The sequence below is a fragment of the Epinephelus lanceolatus genome, chromosome 18 (assembly GCF_041903045.1).
Source record: "Epinephelus lanceolatus isolate andai-2023 chromosome 18, ASM4190304v1, whole genome shotgun sequence".
NCBI classification, from domain to species: Eukaryota; Metazoa; Chordata; class Actinopteri; order Perciformes; family Serranidae; genus Epinephelus; species Epinephelus lanceolatus.
The window spans coordinates 13126494-13145767 of NC_135751.1; the positions used below are offsets into that span (position 1 = coordinate 13126494).

Consider the following 19274-nt stretch of genomic DNA (forward strand, 5'->3'; position numbering starts at 1 on the left):
CTGTTTCTCTGACACTCTCATTGCAGAGGGGCTGCTAACTACAGTGGCTAATGTGAAAAAACAAAAGGCCCCAGGTAGAGCCAATATCTGGTTTGTCTGTTCTGGGCTACTGTAGAAACATGGCGGTGCAACATAGCTATCAACACAGAACAGGACCCACTCCCTATGTAGATATAAACAGCTCATTCTAAGGTAAGGAAAACACAATGATTCTCATTTTCAGGTGATCATACAGTACAGGCCAAAAGTTTGGACACACCTTCTCATTCAATGCGTTTTCTTTATTTTCATGACTATTTACATTGTAGATTCTCACTGAAGGCATCAAAACTATGAATGAACACATGTGGAGTTATGTACTTAACAAAAAAAGGTGAAATAACTGAAAACATGTTTTATATTCTAGTTTCTTCAAAATAGCCACCCTTTGCTCTGATTACTGCTTTGCACACTCTTGGCATTCTCTCCATGAGCTTCAAGAGGTAGTCACCTGAAATGGTTTTCCAACAGTCTTGAAGGAGTTCCCAGAGGTGTTTAGCACTTGTTGGCCCCTTTGCCTTCACTTTGCGGTCCAGCTCACCCCAAACCATCTCGATTGGGTTCAGGTCCGGTGACTGTGGAGGCCAGGTCATCTGCCGCAGCACTCCATCACTCTCCTTCTTGGTCAAATAGCCCTTACACAGCCTGGAGGTGTGTTTGGGGTCATTGTCCTGTTGAAAAATAAATGATCGTCCAACTAAACGCAAACCGGATGGGATGGCATGTCGCTGCAGGATGCTGTGGTAGCCATGCTGGTTCAGTGTGCCTTCAATTTTGAATAAATCCCCAACAGTGTCACCAGCAAAACACCCCCACACCATCACACCTCCTCCTCCATGCTTCACAGTGGGAACCAGGCATGTGGAATCCATCCGTTCACCTTTTCTGCGTCTCACAAAGACACGGCGGTTGGAACCAAAGATCTCAAATTTGGACTCATCAGACCAAAGCACAGATTTCCACTGGTCTAATGTCCATTCCTTGTGTTTCTTGGCCCAAACAAATCTCTTCTGCTTGTTGCCTCTCCTTAGCAGTGGTTTCCTAGCAGCTATTTGACCATGAAGGCCTGATTGGCGCAGTCTCCTCTTAACAGTTGTTCTAGAGATGGGTCTGCTGCTAGAACTCTGTGTGGCATTCATCTGGTCTCTGATCTGAGCTGCTGTTAACTTGCGATTTCTGAGGCTGGTGACTGGGATGAACTTATCCTCAGAAGCAGAGGTGACTCTTGGTCTTCCTTTCCTGGGTCGGTCCTCATGTGTGCCAGTTTCGTTGTAGCGCTTGATGGTTTTTGCGACTCCACTTGGGGACACATTTAAAGTTTTTGCAATTTTCCAGACTGACTGACCTTCATTTCTTGAAGTAATGATGGCCACTCGTTTTTCTTTAGTTAGCTGATTGGTTCTTGCCATAATATGAATTTTAACAGTTGTCCAATAGGGCTGTCGGCTGTGTATTAACCTGACTTCTGCACAACACAACTGATGGTCCCAACCCCATTGATAAAGCAAGAAATTCCACTAATTAACCCTGATAAGGCACACCTGTGAAGTGGAAACCATTTCAGGTGACTACCTCTTAAAGCTCATGGAGAGAATGCCAAGAGTGTGCAAAGCAGTAATCAGAGCAAAGAGGGCTATTTTGAAGAAACTAGAATATAAAACATGTTTTCAGTTATTTCACCTTTTTTTGTTAAGTACATAACTCCACATGTGTTCATTCATAGTTTTGATGCCTTCAGTGAGAATCTACAATGTAAATAGTCATGAAAATAAAGAAAACGCATTGAATGAGAAGGTGTGTCCAAACTTTTGGCCTGTACTGTACATTAAAGAAAACATACATATTATATTATACTCTGCCAGTATATCCCCCTAAATCTTACACACTGGCCGTTTAACTCCCTCTACAGACTTCAAAATGGATCATGACTGGGATAATTTTGAACTCAAGGTGAAATTGATTTTTAAGAGACATCAGTAATGAATGTTGTGGTGCTTTTCATTGAGTTCTATGACAATTTACTTGTGTCACTGTTTGTATTTACTTGTTGATTTTTGCTGTGTTGTATGCTTTCTTGATGCATTTTGTCTTGTTTGTATTTTGGCATTTAGAGCTGTTTTTTATCTATTTCCATGTTTAGTTTTGTGATGTTTTGTAGCTGTGATTTTTTTGTGATTTTGTGTTTTATGCTGTTCTGAAAGTGTGTCTTGACTTTTGGGTTGTTACTGAGTTTAATATATTTATATAAGGGCCCAACTTTCTGGTCATTTTGGAGGATGTAGTTTGTGGTGCTGTCAAAACACAAAGAGGTTTCTCTAATATTTTGTTTACACAATTTATATCAGTGAGGGTACACTGGTGAGTTTAATTGCTGTGGCATGTGGCGCTGCTCTGTGCTATGTACTTGCACATAAATAAATTTGATCTGACTGTGAGTAGACCTGTTGATAGTCAGACCAGTAAGTGAAAGAAAAACATATAAAAACTCTGCTTCATTAAGATTCAACCATTTATTTGGAAATAATCAGCGGATGAAAATGTTATAACATAATGTCGATAATTACAAAGCTTAAAATGACGCTACGCCACATGTGAAAACTATAAGGCATGCAATAAAGTTTGCATAGGACTGGAATGGCATCATACAGTACTAACAAGGTGCTGCCAGTGAGGTTATCCTTCATCTTCTTCCCTTTTAAGGAACAGTGGCCAGGGGACGTTTAACAGAACGCACTGAGAGTACACTGCATCACAAGTGACAAGCGCAGATGATTATTAAAAGGTAAAACAGCAGCATCAAAGGGAGGATGGAGAGTAGAAAGGAGGGCGGTACTCTGCAGCAGAAACACAAAATGTGTAAACAATTGACAAGGACAACACACACAGAAAAAAAAGCACTGCAAGTACGGCTATAGTGTTCAAACATCTTCAGTTGCAACATTCATGGGGACTTTAAAAGAAAAAAAAAATCTCACAGCGCCCCCTGCCGCTGACAACTAGTAACAACAGTCTTCACCAAACAGTATTCATTCCTTCTCATTAGATCATATACAGATATATATATTTTTTGTTCATTATATAAAGTTCGTCCATACATTTCAGTCCCCCAGCTGACCTGCAGATTTAAGGATAAGTGGGACCACATGCTGAATCAGATGAGGCAGCTCCTGCAGGGGACTCGCAGAGGAGGCGTTGTGTCTCGCTGGCCTGGGAGTCTGGGCTGTCCTCCTCAGAGGTGGAGGGAGTGTAGAGACCCAGGACCTGCTGCACCTTGAGGGGAAGCTCCTGAGGAGGACGGAGGACAGGAGGTCAGGAATCACTGGTGAACAGGTGTCAATGACCTTACAGCTTCTATATAGGTTGTTTTTTTTTAGATTTAGCTTGAAAAATAGTGGTATATTCCTGAGAATGTGCTTTATACAACCCCTGGCAAAAATTATGGAATCACCAGTCTTGGAGGATGTTCATTCAGTTGTTTAATTTTGTAGAAAAAAAGCAGATCACAGACATGACACAAAACTAAAGTCATTTCAAATGGCAGCTTTCTGGCTTTAAGAAACACTAAAAGAAATCAAGAAAAAAATTGTGGTAGACAGTAACAGTTACTTTCTTAGACCAAGCAGAGGGAAAAAATTATGGAATCCCTCAATTCTGAGGAAAAAATTATGGAATCACCCTGTAAATTAGATCTGCTCGTTAGTCTGCAGTTAAAAAGGAGTGATCACACCTTGGAGAGCTGTTGCACCAAATGGATTGACATGAATCATGGCTCCAACATGAGAGATGTCAATTGAAACAAAGGAGAGGATTATCAAACTCCTTAAAGAGGGTAAATCATCACGCAATGTTGCAAAAGATGTTGGTTGTTCACAGTCAGCTGTGTCTAAAATCTGGACCAAGTACAAACAACATGGGAAGGTTGTTAAAGGCAAGCATACTGGTAGACCAAGGAAGACATCAAAGCGTCAAGACAGAAAACTTAAAGCAATATTTCTTGAAAACAGAAAATGCACAGCAAAATAAATGAGGAACAAATGGGAGGAAACTGGAGGAAACTGGAGTCAACGTCTGTGACCAAACTGTAAGAAATCGCCTAAAGGAAATGGGATTTACATACAGAAAAGCTAAACGAAAGCCATCATTAACACCTAAACAGAAAAAAACAAGGTTACAATGGGCTAAGGAAAAGCAATCGTGGACTACGGATGACTGGATGAAAGTCATATTCAGTGATGAATCGCGAATTTGCATTGGGCAAGGTGATGATGCTGGAACTTTTGTTTGGTGCCGTTCCAATGAGATTTATGAAGACAAGTGCCTGAAGAAAACATGCAAATTTCCACAGTCATTGATGATATGGGGCTGCATGTCAGGTAAAGGCACTGGGGAGATGGCTGTCATTACATCTTCAATAAATGCACAAGTTTACATTGACATTTTGGACACTTTTCTTATCCCATCAATTGAAAGGATGTTTGGGGATGATGAAATCATTTTTCAAGATGATAATGCATCTTGCCATAGAGCAAAAACTGTGAAAACATTCCTTGAAGAAAGACACATAAGGTCAATGTCATAGCCTGCAAATAGTCCGGATCTCAATCCAATTGAAAATCTGTGGTGGAAGTTGAAGAAAATGGTCCATGACAAGGCTCCAACCTGCAAAGCTGATCTGGCAACAGCAATCAGAGAAAGTTGGAGCCAGACTGATGAAGAGTACTGTTTGTCACTCATTAAGTCCATGCCTCAGAGACTGCAAGCTGTTATAAAAGCCAGAGGTGGTGCAACAAAGTACTAGTGGTGTGTTGAAGTGTTCTTTTGTTTGTTTGTTTTTCATGATTCCATAATTTTTTCCTCGGAATTGAGTGATTCCATAATTTTTTCCCTCTGCTTGGTCTAAGAAAGTAACTGTTACTGACTACCACAATTTTTTTTCTTGATTTCTTTTAGCGTTTCTTAAAGCCAGAAAGTTGCCATTTGAAATGACTTTAGTTTTGTGTCATGTCTGTGATCTGCTTTTTTTCTACAAAATTAAACAACTGAATGAACATCCTCCAAGACTGGTGATTCCATAATTTTTGCCAGGGGTTGTATTTGCTCTTCTGTATAAGCAACTACAAGATCTAGTATTTCCCCTTAGGTCCACTGCTTTGGCTTGGCGGATGGGCTGCTTACACAATTAAACAGCCACTGCACCACCCATCACCACATCAAGTTCTGTCCTCAAATTCAACAATTTAAAGTTTCTTTCAATATTTATCTGCTCGCAATATCTAGCAGTTACTTTGCCAAATCCACCTGAACCACTCCTTACATTGGCATTAATTAGATCCACCACACAGCACTAATTTAAAAAGAAGACCATCACTTTTAAAACTGGTTCTCCTCCTTCTTCCACAAACAGTGGTGAAGAACAACAGGAGCAAATGCCAGCCATGACTGGTGTGTTAGCTGCATGCCAAATTAATCACAGCCCACAAGACCAAACTGCCTCCTAAGTTACCATATGACTGTTTGCTGACAAGCAATGCAGCATTTAAAAGGCTATTTTTTTTTTTTTAAATGGAGCATAGTGCAGTGCTCACTCCGCATAAAATGCAGCAGGGCTACATTACATCACTTCAACAAACTTCATGAAGAACAATGAGGACAAAACAGCATCACCGATCTGTTTTCACCATGAGCACGTTAGCGTGTCATTCACTACCAAGCTTTGTAATCAGTAGCCTACCAACAACATTATCTTTACTTTAGCTGTTCAACTGTCTTTAGCAGTTGAGATAACAGACGCTCGACTGTCTGGACATGTGAACTAAACACAGACACTTGTCTCATGCATGGGCTCACAGCGGTGCACTGCTGCAGAATGAACATAGGGACACGTAAGAATGGATATGTGCCATTAAAAACATTTATGGGCAGACAAAAAAGGTCCTACTTGGCCTAGCAGACGCAGGGCCTGTACAATTAACGCTGCAGATCAAATCTGGACACAAATTGAGATACTCCTTTGATTCCATGTTGAATCCATGAGGCACCTCTTACCTTGCACTGAGTCAGCTGTAGGTAGATGGCCTCTGCTCCACGCAGAATACTCTGCAGGTCCAACTTCATCGTCAGCTCATTGATGTGCTGAAGAGTGTCACAGATGAAAATGTGTATAGTTATAGACAAAGTAACTCAACTCCTGTCTCACATACACAAATGTACACACACACACACACACACACACACCTTCAGAATAGTGTTAAAGTCGTGGTCTGAGCCAATCAGCTCTCCTCTCTGAGACTCCAGGATTGAACAGGCGATCAGGAGATGGAAGTTGTCACATGGCAGACGAGTCCAAAGAACCTGAGGAAAGAAAGGGATGTTTCAAACATGTCACAGCCAAGTTTGTAGTTTCACAATAAACCTTTACTTCTTTTTTTTTAAATGAAAAAAATACTTCAATAAAAGTCAAAAGGTGATGTTAATTGTAACAACCTAATGAAGTTTAACACCACCAAGGTTTAAAGCAGTGAGGCCAGCCTGACTGTGCTTCAGCATTATAAAAATATTCATGTATATAGTAAGTAACTGCAGCTGTGGTGCACTCACCTCCCACATGATGAGGATGTCCTCGAAGGAAAACTCTCTCTTGAACCAGATGAGCAGCCAGCGGAAACAGAAGCACAGAGAGCCGCTGTCCTGAGAGTCTGACGGATGAAGTAAATATGTATATACTTTTCAATTAGTGACCACCACAAAAGAAAAATGAGCTCCTTGTAAATGAGTAATAAAGAGTTGCGTCTTTAGCACATTTGACCGTGTATCCTGAAAATTAATGAATTTCCTCTCATGTAGCAAACATTTTTATGCTTATCCTGCAGATGCTGCAAATGTGTGTACTTTTATACATAATTAATAGATTCTAATGTATATCCTTGAGGGTTGCATTACATATAATAGCCTCTCATTTGCTTTATTCTTGTTTCTGCCCTACTTTTTGTTGCATTATCTTAACAAAATGTGAACAGCTTTGCCTCAAGAGGTTTTTAAAAAAAAAAAAAAAAAAATCTAATGTAGTCTGACTACACGAGTATTAGCTGACTAACCCAGGAAGTCACATAGCTCCGGGTCCAGAGCCTTCAGCAGGATACTGAGCTGAAGGAGCTGCTGCTTCATGGCCTCCTGAGACTCTTCAAAGTTCTGGTGCTGCAGAGGAAACAAGGAAAGACTTGTTAAGTCACTGCACACATAAGAATGCCTTCACCTTTCAAAGTACTGCTATTTATATGATCTATTCAGAGTGAAACCTTAACAAAGATCACGCAGAAAGACTTCTGCAAATTTAGCTGTGTGTGCTTTTTGTTTTTATTTAAATCAGAGCTGCTGGTGAGCCACTAAGTCACCACACAAGAATCAGTTAACTGAACGCAAAAAGCAGAAACACAAAGGTTTGTATTTACGCTTTGAGTCAAACTTCCTTGTTTTTGTTTGTGTCACTGCTGAGCTGTAGTCTGCTGTTCCTGTCCACTGTGACACTGCTATACAGCTTGAATGAATGAAACAACAAAACTAAACCTTTTTCTAACTGAAATGGACACAGAAAGAGGGAGAGCTGTCTACTAACCACCAGCTCCATGAAGCCTGTCAGACACCAGAAGGACTCCACCTCGTTCTGGGTGACGAACAGGAGAGGAGAAAGGAGATCACTCATCCCCTGGACATAGCCTGGAATGATAGAGACAAAGGTGTCAGGATGACATGGATGCGTGTATTTGCCTAAATGATCATTAGCAATTCAGATAATCTAAAACTTCCCTTTAATTATCTAAAAGTCAAATGTAATCAACAACAACAACAACAAAAATAATAACTATTACTGCAGACACCGCAGTTTGGGCAGACAAGGAGGAGGAGAGTGAAACTGTAAACACAGAAACCTGAAACACTTAGAATTCTTGTTCTCAGGAACCTTAAAACTTCCATTTTGAGAGAACTGGGTCGGGTCGGGGCAAATTACTATGGACATTCAGATATACATACCAAGATCAAAGTTGTACATGCAGTATGTCATCAGCACATCATGCAGCAGAGTCAGTCCTGGATTGTCGTTCCCAGAGAAGAACGTATTGTGTCGGTCTGTCCTGCTGACATCTCTCTCTGTCACAAGAGAACAAAGACAGTTCAAACTTTAACATCTACTGCAGCTCTCACAGAGCAGCTGACTGGCTCGATGAACAGATCTTCTGTTTTATGAAAGATTGCGGGGCTGACCTATCAGGCTTCTGTATCCTCTGAGGAGCGAGTTCCTCATCTCCTGCTCTTCACTGACTGACTTCCACTGCACCTTCATCCTGAAGTACTCGTCCCTGCAGACACAAAGAAGGCATTAAAAGTGGCTAGCTACGTCAAATGAACAGTTTGAGATTTTGGGAAATAAATGTATTCACTTTCTTGTACAGACTTAGGTGAGAAGATTGACACTGATCTGTCATCTGTATGGAAAATATGAAGCTAATGCTGGTTAGCTTAGGTTGGCACAAAGGCTGCAAACATGGGGAAAAAAGCTAGCCTGGCTCTACCCAGAAGTAACAAAAATCACCTGACAACACCTCCACAGCTCACCTGTTAACACGTTATATCTCGTTTGTTTAATTCATACAAAATCTTAAGTGTATAAAAGACAAATTGGGGTTTTATAGGCAGTTTGTATTTCTTGACCAGGTGCAGTCACTTCCTTGAGTCTGCACTGGTTGCCTGGAAACCTCATGGTGACAACAAGAACCAAAGAAGCTAAGCTCACTCATTGCTGGCAGTAGCTTCATATGTACCGTACAAACATGAATTCTGACTTCTAGTCTAACTCTCAGCAAGAAAGCAATTAATTTTATTTCCAAAAATGTTAAATTATTCCTTTGACTATCAAAAAGAGTTCTGGTGAAGTCCACAGTAACAAAAATACTAACGTTTTGACCCGCAGAATGTCCTCTCTTTCCTTGAACGTGCTGTTCCATGGATAAAAGCCCAGGAGGAACTTCCATACCTCCTTCCTCAGGGATGGTATGACACCCTGCAATGAACAAGAATGGCATTAAAAACATGTACATCTGGTAGATAAAGAGCTGAAAAAAATATCAAGGTATGTCTTTCACACAGAAGGTATACTGTCACTGTATTTCCTGTCTCACCCCTCTAAAAACAAGCTCTTTGATCCTCTCTGGGTTCTGCACTCGCCCCTCTGAGTCCAGAAACTCTTCCCATTTGTTCAGAGGTTGTCCCCTGGTTACGTCTGGTCTGGGGCCAAGCTCTATCCCCTTAAGGGAAAGACAAACACAAACATTATTCTCGTGTCTTTAACATTACAACAATCTGCGATCTCCATGCATAAGACACGACTTTGTGCTTTACATTGTCCTTATTGTTTCCTTCTCTTACACAAGTGATGAGTTCGAATCCAGGCTCTTCATCAGACTGGGGGGGCAAACTAGGATCCTGAGCGGTACGCAAGTGGCTGGGGGATCCTGGAGGTCGAAGTGCCGCCCTAAAGAAATTGGTGACTTTGGAAAATCCACCAAATGTGGTGGCATATGGGTCCTGGATAAATCTCTGTTCAGGCAGAGAGAGAACAGAATCACAAACAAGAACAGAAGTTTTTTTTACATTATGAGAGAGAACTGCAACAAGTTTGACAAAGTTCATCTATTCCCTCTGTGTTTTTGGGTTGACAAAGAGAGAAAGAGGTTCATGTGCTGCAACACTCCAGATGCTTCATTAATGAGCGGCTAAAGATGTGAGTGTGAGCAGAGGATGGGGGCAGGAACTTAAGTGACTACGCTCTAAGTTTTTCATCCAAAACAAGTATGGGCTAGATTTTTGGACTTTGATCTGTGAGTCACCAGTATTGATAGCTAATAATAAATAAAAATAAAAGCATATTACCGAAACAAGATCTGAGCCTCCGTCATCAAGGAGCTGCAGCTTATCAAAGGACTGAGAGAGAGCGCCTGAGTCATGAGGGTAGGCGAGGAAGAGCCGCCCATCAACCGGTGATCTGATGATAACAACGGAAGTCATGTGATGTTTTTCATCCTCATGAGGTTTGTCAACAAAGATGTAAACAGCTCTGTCTAAAAGTGTACATCAGCTGTTCCCAGAGCTGTCATGAGATGCATTCTAACATGTTTAAAGTAACAACAAGACAGAAACTGCTGCCAGAAGTAGGATGGTGATACTTACTGGTCCAGGATGATGTAACGCTGAAGGGCCCTAAACAGCTCCCTGGTTCCTCCTCTGTGGAAGTGCAGAGGAGGCAGTGGGTGGCCCCCTCTACTCGTCAGCACCAGGAAGTTTCGCCCCAAAGAGAACCGAGCCCTCCGAAGAGAGTATAACTCTGATAGAGGCAGAGAGAACGACCACTGACCTGCAGGGGATATAGGTGACATTAGTTTTATGAAACTTTTTTTAACATCACTGTTTGCCAAAAGTGATGGAAGTGTAAACTGCACCTGAGTCTTTGACTGGGACATGTTCTCGATCTTTCTTCACTGTGCTGATAACTGCCCAGTCTGGCTCATACCCAGGGTCAAAGTTTGTATCCTCTTCCCCTCCTTCTCCGTCCTATATAGTAAAAAGTGGGTTGATGAGAATTACAGGGTTCCCACACATGATCATGTGCAAAATTTCAAAACTTTTCCATAACTTCTCAAGGACCCATAACAAAATTTCCATGACCAATCACAACATGTAATAAGAACAGAACTGTATAGTAGACTTTACTCCAAATGTTAAGTATATTATTATAGCAGCTCCCACAGTGTCAGTTCTAACTGCCATTTCGTGACATTACGTGGAAGGTTATTCACTAAAGGTTACTGTAACAATTTCATTGCAAACAACAAAATTCCATGACTTTTTCAAAACCTTCAAGGATTTGTACTAATATCATGACTGTTTCAGGCCTGGAAAAAAATATGTTAAATTCCTTAACTAATTCTGGTTTCCATGACCATGAGAACCCTGGGATTATAATTGAGACAGACAGAAATACTCAAATTATTCAAACAGATGATTACTGACCTTTTTGGTGTAGAGTACAGCAGGGGCACTGCGACCTTCATCCTCCAGTGGGCTCCACTCTAAAGCTGGCACCCCGGCCTAAACAAACGCATGGTTAATAATCCCAGTGTGTCTTTGTTTTCCCTCTTTATATCTTAAAATCTCACAGAGATTTGCTTACTCGTTCAACAATGCGGATGAACCCTGGGATGGTGGTGTCCTGGTTACTCCTCTTGGCATTTGTGTGGAGGTACACTCCCTCCTTCTCAAATATCAACTGAGGGGAAAGAAAACAGAAATGTAAATCAGTTATGCAGCATATAGAGAAATAAAGACATGGCTCACTTTTAGGTTGTGTCAGACTCTGGTCATAGGAACCTGTTTGGTATGTATATGGTAATTATCTAATTACTAATAATATTTTTTGTCATCTATTAATCTGATGATAAGATTACTTTCTCGCATTAAAGTTTTCCCCACAGCCAAAGATGAGGTCTTCACATGTTGTTTTGACCACTCAAATATATTCAGTGCACTGTCAAATAGCCTGGCCTGGAGTTCCCCATGAAATAACTGTGGCACTTAAGTGAAATCACATTACAACGAGCCTGTGAATGACTAAAGCATCACATGATGTCGGATCTGCCAGGTCAGTCGGTGAATACGAGCCAATCAAACAGGAAAACTTGGGTAGACTTTACTATGATGGTCCAAAATCGGCTGACAAGTTTTAATGTCTCCCTGTTTATGAATTCAGCTGTCGGCTAGCTACATAACAAAGTCCGACATCTTATATCCAGCCAGCTGTCAACATGTGGCTGACTATGTGCTGCTTTGTTTTATCCAGCGTTATTGACAACCGATAGCTAGCTTGAAGTATAAGCTAACACTGACCGCGAGCTCGAGGAGTTTAACTAAAAACGTCACAATCTAGAAGATAAAAAGTTGTTAACATTCATACCTTAAAAATACTGGTGGTAAAATATTAGATAAAACTTAGCAATACCTTGTAATCCTCAACGTTTTGCTCCATTTTCCTGTCACCTCTGTCCCGACTTCGTTTTTCCAAAATAAACGTTACGTCATACTTCCTGCTTCCGGAAAGTCCCGCCCCCCAAGAGATGTGATTGCAGGAGCGCGAGCCAATCACAGCATTAGAACATACACTGCGTGTGTTTATGTCTTTTTCCTTTAAATAAAAAGACGCCATAAGGCGACAGCAGACTATCACGCACACAGAATCAGTAAGTCAATCAATCAGCTTTTATCAGTCACATGAGAGGAATCTGCCTCGGTGTTTGGGTTCACAACAATAAACATATAGCCTAAATGTTTACAATATAGCCTATCTATAATGTTGTCACCCTGACTGGCCATACTGTAATTTCAATATGTTGTTTTTTCTGTACACACAATATCCATTGCATGTCTGTTCGTCCCGGGAGAGAGAGCCCTCCTCTGTTGCTTCCCCTGAGGTTTCCTCCTGTTTTCCCTGTTTCACTTGTTTGTGGGGTGGTGTGAGGACAGAGGGTGTTGTATGCTGTAGGCTACAGACTGAGGCAAATTTGTGAGAGAAAATAAAATAAAATAGAAAAACAGCACTTAAAAAGTAACAGAAAAACTCAGTTTCAACTGTTTTAAAAGCTAAAAACTGCACTATTTTGTGCAGGATTGTGCAAAATATTGACCAAGGAATGTGCCAAGGTTCACAGTATGAAGACTGAAGAATATGATAACACAGTACAATAATACTGAATATGAATACAATAATGATGAAAACATAAATATTGAAAAACTCTATAGTTTTTTTTTTTAAACTACAGTTTTTATTTCTACATACTGAGCAAGTCACGCTCTATTCAAAAGGAGTCAATTTAGGATCCTAGAAGTTCTTCCTGAGCCTCTCAGTGCTGACCTGGTGTGTCCGGTACCTTCCTTCCAATCTCAGCAGAGATTATCTAGGTGGCTGAGGTACTTAATGATTCTCCTGGCCTTATTCTGACAGTGTCAAGTGTAAGCCTCAAGCGTCTGAGGTGAAACAGTCTCTGCCTGGCCTTTCTCACCACTGAGTCAGTATGCAGTGTCCAGGCTCTAACATATGGACACCAAGGTACTTGAAGCTGTCTATAGTTCCTTTGCTGCTTCCTCCCAATGTCCATGATCATCTGTTTGGTGACGTTCAAGATCAGGTTGCTCCTCTGACACCAGGTCAGATCCTCCACTTCCTTCAGGCAGGCCTTTTCATTGTTTTCTGTGATCAGGCCGGCCACAGCTCTGTCATCAGCAAACTGGATGATGGTGCATGAAACATAAGTGTGCCAACCCTCATCACCTGGGGTCTGCCTGTCAGGAAGTCATGGATCCATAGCACAGTGAGGTGCTGAAGGAAACAGTGGTGTTAAATGCTGAACTGTAGTCAGCGAACAACAGTCTTGCATAGCTCCCTATGTTATCCAGATAAGATGCTGGTGAGGAGGATGTGTGCTATCTTCTGTTGATTGGCTGGGAAAGTAGTCAAACTGAAGAGGGTCCAGCCTCTGGGGTTGCCCTCCTAAAAATGTAGTCACACTTCCCTCCTATAATTCTGTTTTGTTTCCAGACTGCAAACCTAATGTGCAGACTGCAGTGCATGGGTTAAAAGCATGTATCAAGTAATCCATGGTTTCTGCTGGTGGAATGACTGAACTGTTGTTACAGGGGTTCACACAGTTACATAATATAGATACTGTTGACATAAGTACTGACATAACCATGAATACCATTGTCATGTGACCTGTGAACAGCTGGTAGGTGTGCTGAGGCAAAGGGGCTCTCTAGCTCTAAGGTGGGGAGCAGTAGGTGTTGGGGTGTATACGTGCACGAAAAGGCGAGCACGAGCCTGCCCACAGTGCGCGGTCGCTTGTACAACGTGCGTTCGTTTGGAAGTCAGTAAACAGGTGACGTCAGAGTTGGGTCAAGTTAGCCAGAGCTAATGTAAACAAAACCGGATGGGAGAAGACGTCACTGGCCTTCAAATTAAAATAATTTTGCAACATTATTCAGTGATTTTGCTGATTAATAAGGGGCTGTTCTTTATTTATGGGAGGGAGGGGTGGTGCAAAATAAGGGAGGCATATCAAATAATTTTTTAAGCTCTGAGGAGGAATGTATGTTTTTTTAACATACCACATGAACATGTTTTGTTTAAAACTCGCCAAAATTACACCATTTATCAAAGCCAGAAATTGTAAAAAGAAGAAAAAAATGAATGAAAAAAAATTCAAATTATCCTCAGATTTTCAAATTCCAGTATTTCTTGAATGTGAGATAAATGCTTCAGTCAAGACACTTGATCAACTCCTAGTTTAAAATAGGGACATGTTATCAAAATCATTTTATTCTACATGTCTCATTCAAAATTTCACCAAAAATAAACCATTTGCACCAGATCCTGTAAAAAACCCCATTAGAATCTGTGCTCCTGTATGTATGACAACTGTGAAAAAAAGGGTGAACTTTTAAAATCTGATGTGCCTAAAAAAGAAAGATGTACACATCTCGTGCTCAGTGTGAATCATCCAAAATATAGAGGGCATACAAGTAATGATAATGTTAATAGTATAACACTGTATTTTACTGGTCGAATTTTCCTTTAATTGTTCCAAGTTATTAATTTTTTTTTCAAATAACAACAAAAATAAATGAAATAAAATTATTTTTTGTTTTATTTGTTTGCTTGTTTTTGTAGAAAAAAAATCACATTTTCATGTTCAGCTGAACCACTGTGCTTTGTGACCAATAGACTCCCTAGATTATGCTACTTTTATTATTAGTAGTAGTAGTAGTATCTTTTTTGTGTGCCAATTATTACTGAACTAGGCTACATAATTATTTCCAGGAAACATTCTGGAAGTTATTTGGGAATGGATCAGAAATTACAGATAAATTATGTTTCATAGCTCCTTGCTGACAGCAGAATATATTTTTAAATGAATTTCGCGTCATATATAACATATAATCGATTACCACACACCTCTCATTTGGATAAGTCTCACTACTCAGTTTCTAAATAAAACGCATTCACTTACGGGGCTTTTATTTTGAAATTCCCAATCGGAAACGCCGCTCAGTCCTCGCTAGCTTGCTGCTGGTGTCGAGCCTAGCTAGGGGAGAGAAACCGTGGGAGAATGTAGAATACGTCTGACAAAAAAGAAATAAAGTTAAGGATTGATAAACATCTGGCAACGTGGAAGAAAGAAACTGAACAGGTGGGTGAACATCTTGTCTCATTTCTGCCATTTATACTCGCGCGTCTCGGCTCCTGTTAAAGCCTAAAAAATGGAGGTGAAATGTGGTTCCATCATGAGGAGGTTGCACACAACACTGAATAAACAACGAGATCAACAACAACAGCTGCAACAGCGACAGCAGCCGTGCAGGGAAGGTCCATAGCATGTAGATAAAAACGAGGCACACGATTGCAAAGATGGCAGTGAAGGGATCGATAGAGAGCAGGGTCATTACAAAGCGACAGCAGCTAACGTTACAGTAGCTACAGTAGCATTAGCATAGACATGGAGGTGGAGAGGGTTGCGACAGTCTGGGGACAGATTAGTCTAAGTAGGTTGTTGTTATATGTTTATCTACTCATATTTAAATGCACAAATGTTTCTAAACTAACAAGCCTTTTTAGAGAAGAATGAAGAAGCACCATTTATATTGAGGGACATTTTCAAGTGTTGCAGCTAACCTTGGATTTGTTTTGTGTTTTTGTTCCAGGTATCACCAGCAACTTGGCAACATCTCTTCTCTCCCCTGGCTCTCCAGTGTGTAAGGACACACAATATATCATATCATATCATATCAAATCTTAAAGTCACCCAGTGCCTCTTCGACCTGATAGTACATCATTGCCCCATCTTCACCAGTGCTAAAACTAACACCAGCAGGACAGAAGAAAGTAAGAAACTCAAGTAAAGTGATTTTTGAGTACAGTCAGATACACCGCAGCTACCAAAGTTACCTGTCAATACTTGGTGCCCCTAGAATCCAACCTAACTTAGGCTTCTGACGAGCCTAAACCTCAAAACTCTTCGTCAGTCATCAGCATTTCTCAGTTCCCTCATCAAGTCAGTCCATAAGAAAGCTGTAAGCAGCACTTAGCACCATAATGGCCTCCATCACCCAGTCATCCGAGCCTGAGATCCCAGATAACCACAAGGAGAGCTGGCTGGCACTACTTTCTGCTGCAGAAACGTACTGCCAAAAGTCTGGCTGCGACCTGGCTATAATTACAGCATGCAAGAAGTTCCGGACATCAGCTGGAGGCGGAGATGGGATGAGGAAACGGGAGAGCAGCAGTGCCTTTCCTAAGGAGTGTGATTTCTCCTACAATGTATGGGGTCAGGGGTTCCTGGCTGAGTCGGCGCGCCGCTACATGGACGACATCGGCGTGCTGCACTCCACGACCATGCTAACAACCCAAAAGCACACACGCCAGGCGGGGGGAGAGGGAGGAACCAAGCTAGTGGTTGATCTGACCTCTGACCCCGGACACAGGGGGGTGAGTGACCTGCTTGTGTTGTGTACTGCACACATTCAAAGTGTTCACATCCATAATATGGTGGATTTTGTTGTTATTGCAGAGCTTTACAGGAGATGGTGGCGTGGGTGGAGTCAGTCCTAATAGCAGACTGTATTCCCAAAGCTACCCGTCAATCTACAGCTCAGGAGCTGTGACCGGGCAGGGCAACGGGCAGAACGGTAACGGAGAGAGGGAGCTGGAGAAGAGTGTTCTAGAGGCCGAACGGGGGAGACAGAGATCTGGGATTGTGGACTTGGAAGAGGAGTGTGAGGATGAGGAAGAGGAGGAGGACATGGATGAGAGGAGGCCCTATGGGAATGAAAGTGCTGGTGAGGAGCAACGCAGTTAATCTGTGTCTTTTAAATACTTTGATGTGAACCCATTCTGAGGATTTATCATTTTGCTTCAGGTGTCTTCTCCATGGACGAGGACTCGCTGTCTCGGGACTGCGAGCCATTCTTTGAGTCTGACGGCGAGGAGGAGAGCACTGATGGTAAGGGTTTAATTTGCTGAATAAAAGTAGTCCAATATGGTGTCAGATCCACATCACTGCATCATCCACATACATTTTCTACCCGCTCTAGGCTCTCTGAGTGAGGATGCTCCTCCACCGACACGCGGCATGGCCATGGGTCATGCTGTGTACTCGTCTCGTCATGCCCATTCCATGGCTCTGGCCCGCTCGCTGCCTGTAACTGTGCCTGTGTGGGGCTGCAGAGGAAACAGAGCTCAAGGAGACAGCAACAGTGGAGAGCGGGTGAGCACAAATCAGTGTACAAAAGAGCAGAGCTGCTGGTTTGCAAGCAAGGGAGACAAGTTGGTTATCCCACTGTCTTAGGTTTCAGCTCAAGTTTTCAGATAGCATGAATGTGTCTTACTTTAAACTGAGATAGATCACCATAGGAACCTATTCTGCGTGGCTAACCTACTCCAGGGCTGGTTAAATTTAGAAGTTACCAGTCAGCTCACTGAAGGAGTTTATGATGTGTAACCAGTTTCCAACAGCCTGATTTAAAATCAAAAGAAAAAATAGAGATAATGAATGGCTTGGTAATCAAGCATCTTGTTGTCTTTTGTTTTTTGTTGTCAGTCAACATATTTCACACTGTCTGAAGACCAAAACAAAGGAACGATTCAGTTCTCAGTATTCTGATGTGCCAGCTAATGACTACGTTGGCTCCATTAGTTCATGTGACCGTAAAAGTGTGTGAGACAATTCTGTGGGGTCGTGCAAGGCAAATATTTGACAAATAACTTTTCAGAATGTCAAACAGCATTTTCGAAGAGAATGAAAACAGACAGAGGATATCTTTACTAAATTTATCACTTCCTGTCCACTTGTTTCTTTTTAACACCTCCTATATACAGCTGCTTTGATGTAAACCCTGCCAGTGGTTGTGTCCTGTTTGTCCTCCTGTGCCATGTTAACGTACAGTCCCTGTGTGCGTTTGTCTCTCAGGTGGGCTGTGCTGACCTGGAGCACATTGCTGCCAGTATGAAGGCCCTGCTGGCCCCTGGAGCCACCGATGGGACTGAAATGTTTGGAGCCCTGCCTCGGCCCCGTCTCAACACAGGGGACTTCTCCCTCAAGCATTGAGAGGGAGAGATAGAGTGAGGCGATTGGAGAGAAAGAGAAAGAGATAGAGAAAGAGAGTGAGGCTGTGATGATGTGAGGAGACCTGGATTTGCTGGCAGACGTGACGTTCAGTATGTGAAAACAGTGTAAAAGCTAGTACCTCCATTTATTTCTCACTAACCAAAATTAACGGCACACGCTTTGAGGAAAAAGAAATGTTGTTATGAACACTAATAACATTTTCAACACTATACTCCCACCTGGTCACTAAGTGTGTCACCATACCAGCGACTACACATCCTGCGACACTACATTAGGATTGGACCTCAAGACACGTGTGTAGTGCCCCACTGCACTGACCAACAAGGACACTAAAACAGGGTGTATAGTAGTCTAATGGCTAATTGTCAATTGTTACGCACCTTGTGTGCTGATAAAGGTTTTGGGAAGTTTGACCGTTGGTGAAATTACCTGTGAAGTGAGGAGAGTTTTGGGAGCAGCCATCTGTACCTAGTTGATCATTGGCTCCAGGGCTGCACGCTAATGCTTTAGCATGATATATCAGCATTATTATTATGTGTGGTAGTGCTAAAGCTAAATGCTACGCTATCTTAAATGATGTATGGCTAAGTTTGGTCTGTCGTCTATAACATGACCTAAAATTAGCTTTAAGGGATACTTTAATTTTACTGGAACACTTGACCTGGAAGATGATTGGCTTAGCTTAGCTTAGCATAAACTTGAAGCAGATGGAAACAGCGAGCATGGCTCTCTCCAAAGTTCAAAAATGCATCTGTGAACACCTCTAAAGCTCACTAATTAGCATGGTATATTATTTGTGTCTAATCATTACAAGCACAGGAAGGTAAAATTATATACTGTGTTTTTAGCTAGTTATTTCCTGTCACTGTTTATGCATCCACGCAGCATCTCTGGCTGTATGCTGCATTCAAGTGATGTTAGAAAACTGGGAAGACCAACAAAACTAACTGTAATTCTGATGTTGGATTGACTGCCCCAAAAATACCCCAAAGTAGCTACTTTTTTTAAAAAAAG

The 19274-nt window shown here is 41.7% G+C and overlaps 2 protein-coding genes across 3 annotated transcripts; one reads left to right on the plus strand and one right to left on the minus strand.

The window, feature by feature from the left end:
- Positions 1-2534: 2534 nt before the first annotated feature.
- tbc1d17 (TBC1 domain family, member 17) lies at positions 2535-12204 on the minus strand. 2 transcript variants are annotated; one of them, XM_033645842.2, is made up of 17 exons: positions 12086-12204; positions 11261-11356; positions 11101-11178; positions 10530-10641; positions 10261-10444; positions 9964-10075; positions 9460-9630; positions 9213-9338; positions 8991-9094; positions 8299-8393; positions 8068-8184; positions 7652-7752; positions 7134-7233; positions 6637-6734; positions 6274-6390; positions 6085-6171; positions 2535-3324 (listed from the first exon to the last, which is right to left on the minus strand). In XM_033645842.2, the coding sequence occupies exons 1-17, from the start codon at positions 12110-12112 to the stop codon at positions 3163-3165; spliced, it is 1887 nt and encodes a 628-aa protein (XP_033501733.1). In that variant the 5' UTR covers positions 12113-12204; the 3' UTR covers positions 2535-3162. The 2 variants fall into 2 exon arrangements, with proteins under 2 accessions (XP_033501733.1, XP_078017410.1); XM_078161284.1 differs by having other exon boundaries at positions 9433-9630.
- Positions 12205-15179: 2975 nt separating this feature from the next.
- Positions 15180-18273, plus strand: akt1s1 (AKT1 substrate 1 (proline-rich)). The gene is made up of 6 exons (XM_033644702.2): positions 15180-15326; positions 15838-16621; positions 16704-16971; positions 17052-17135; positions 17227-17399; positions 18102-18273. The coding sequence occupies exons 2-6, from the start codon at positions 16229-16231 to the stop codon at positions 18237-18239; spliced, it is 1056 nt and encodes a 351-aa protein (XP_033500593.1). The 5' UTR covers positions 15180-15326; positions 15838-16228; the 3' UTR covers positions 18240-18273.
- Positions 18274-19274: the final 1001 nt, after the last annotated feature.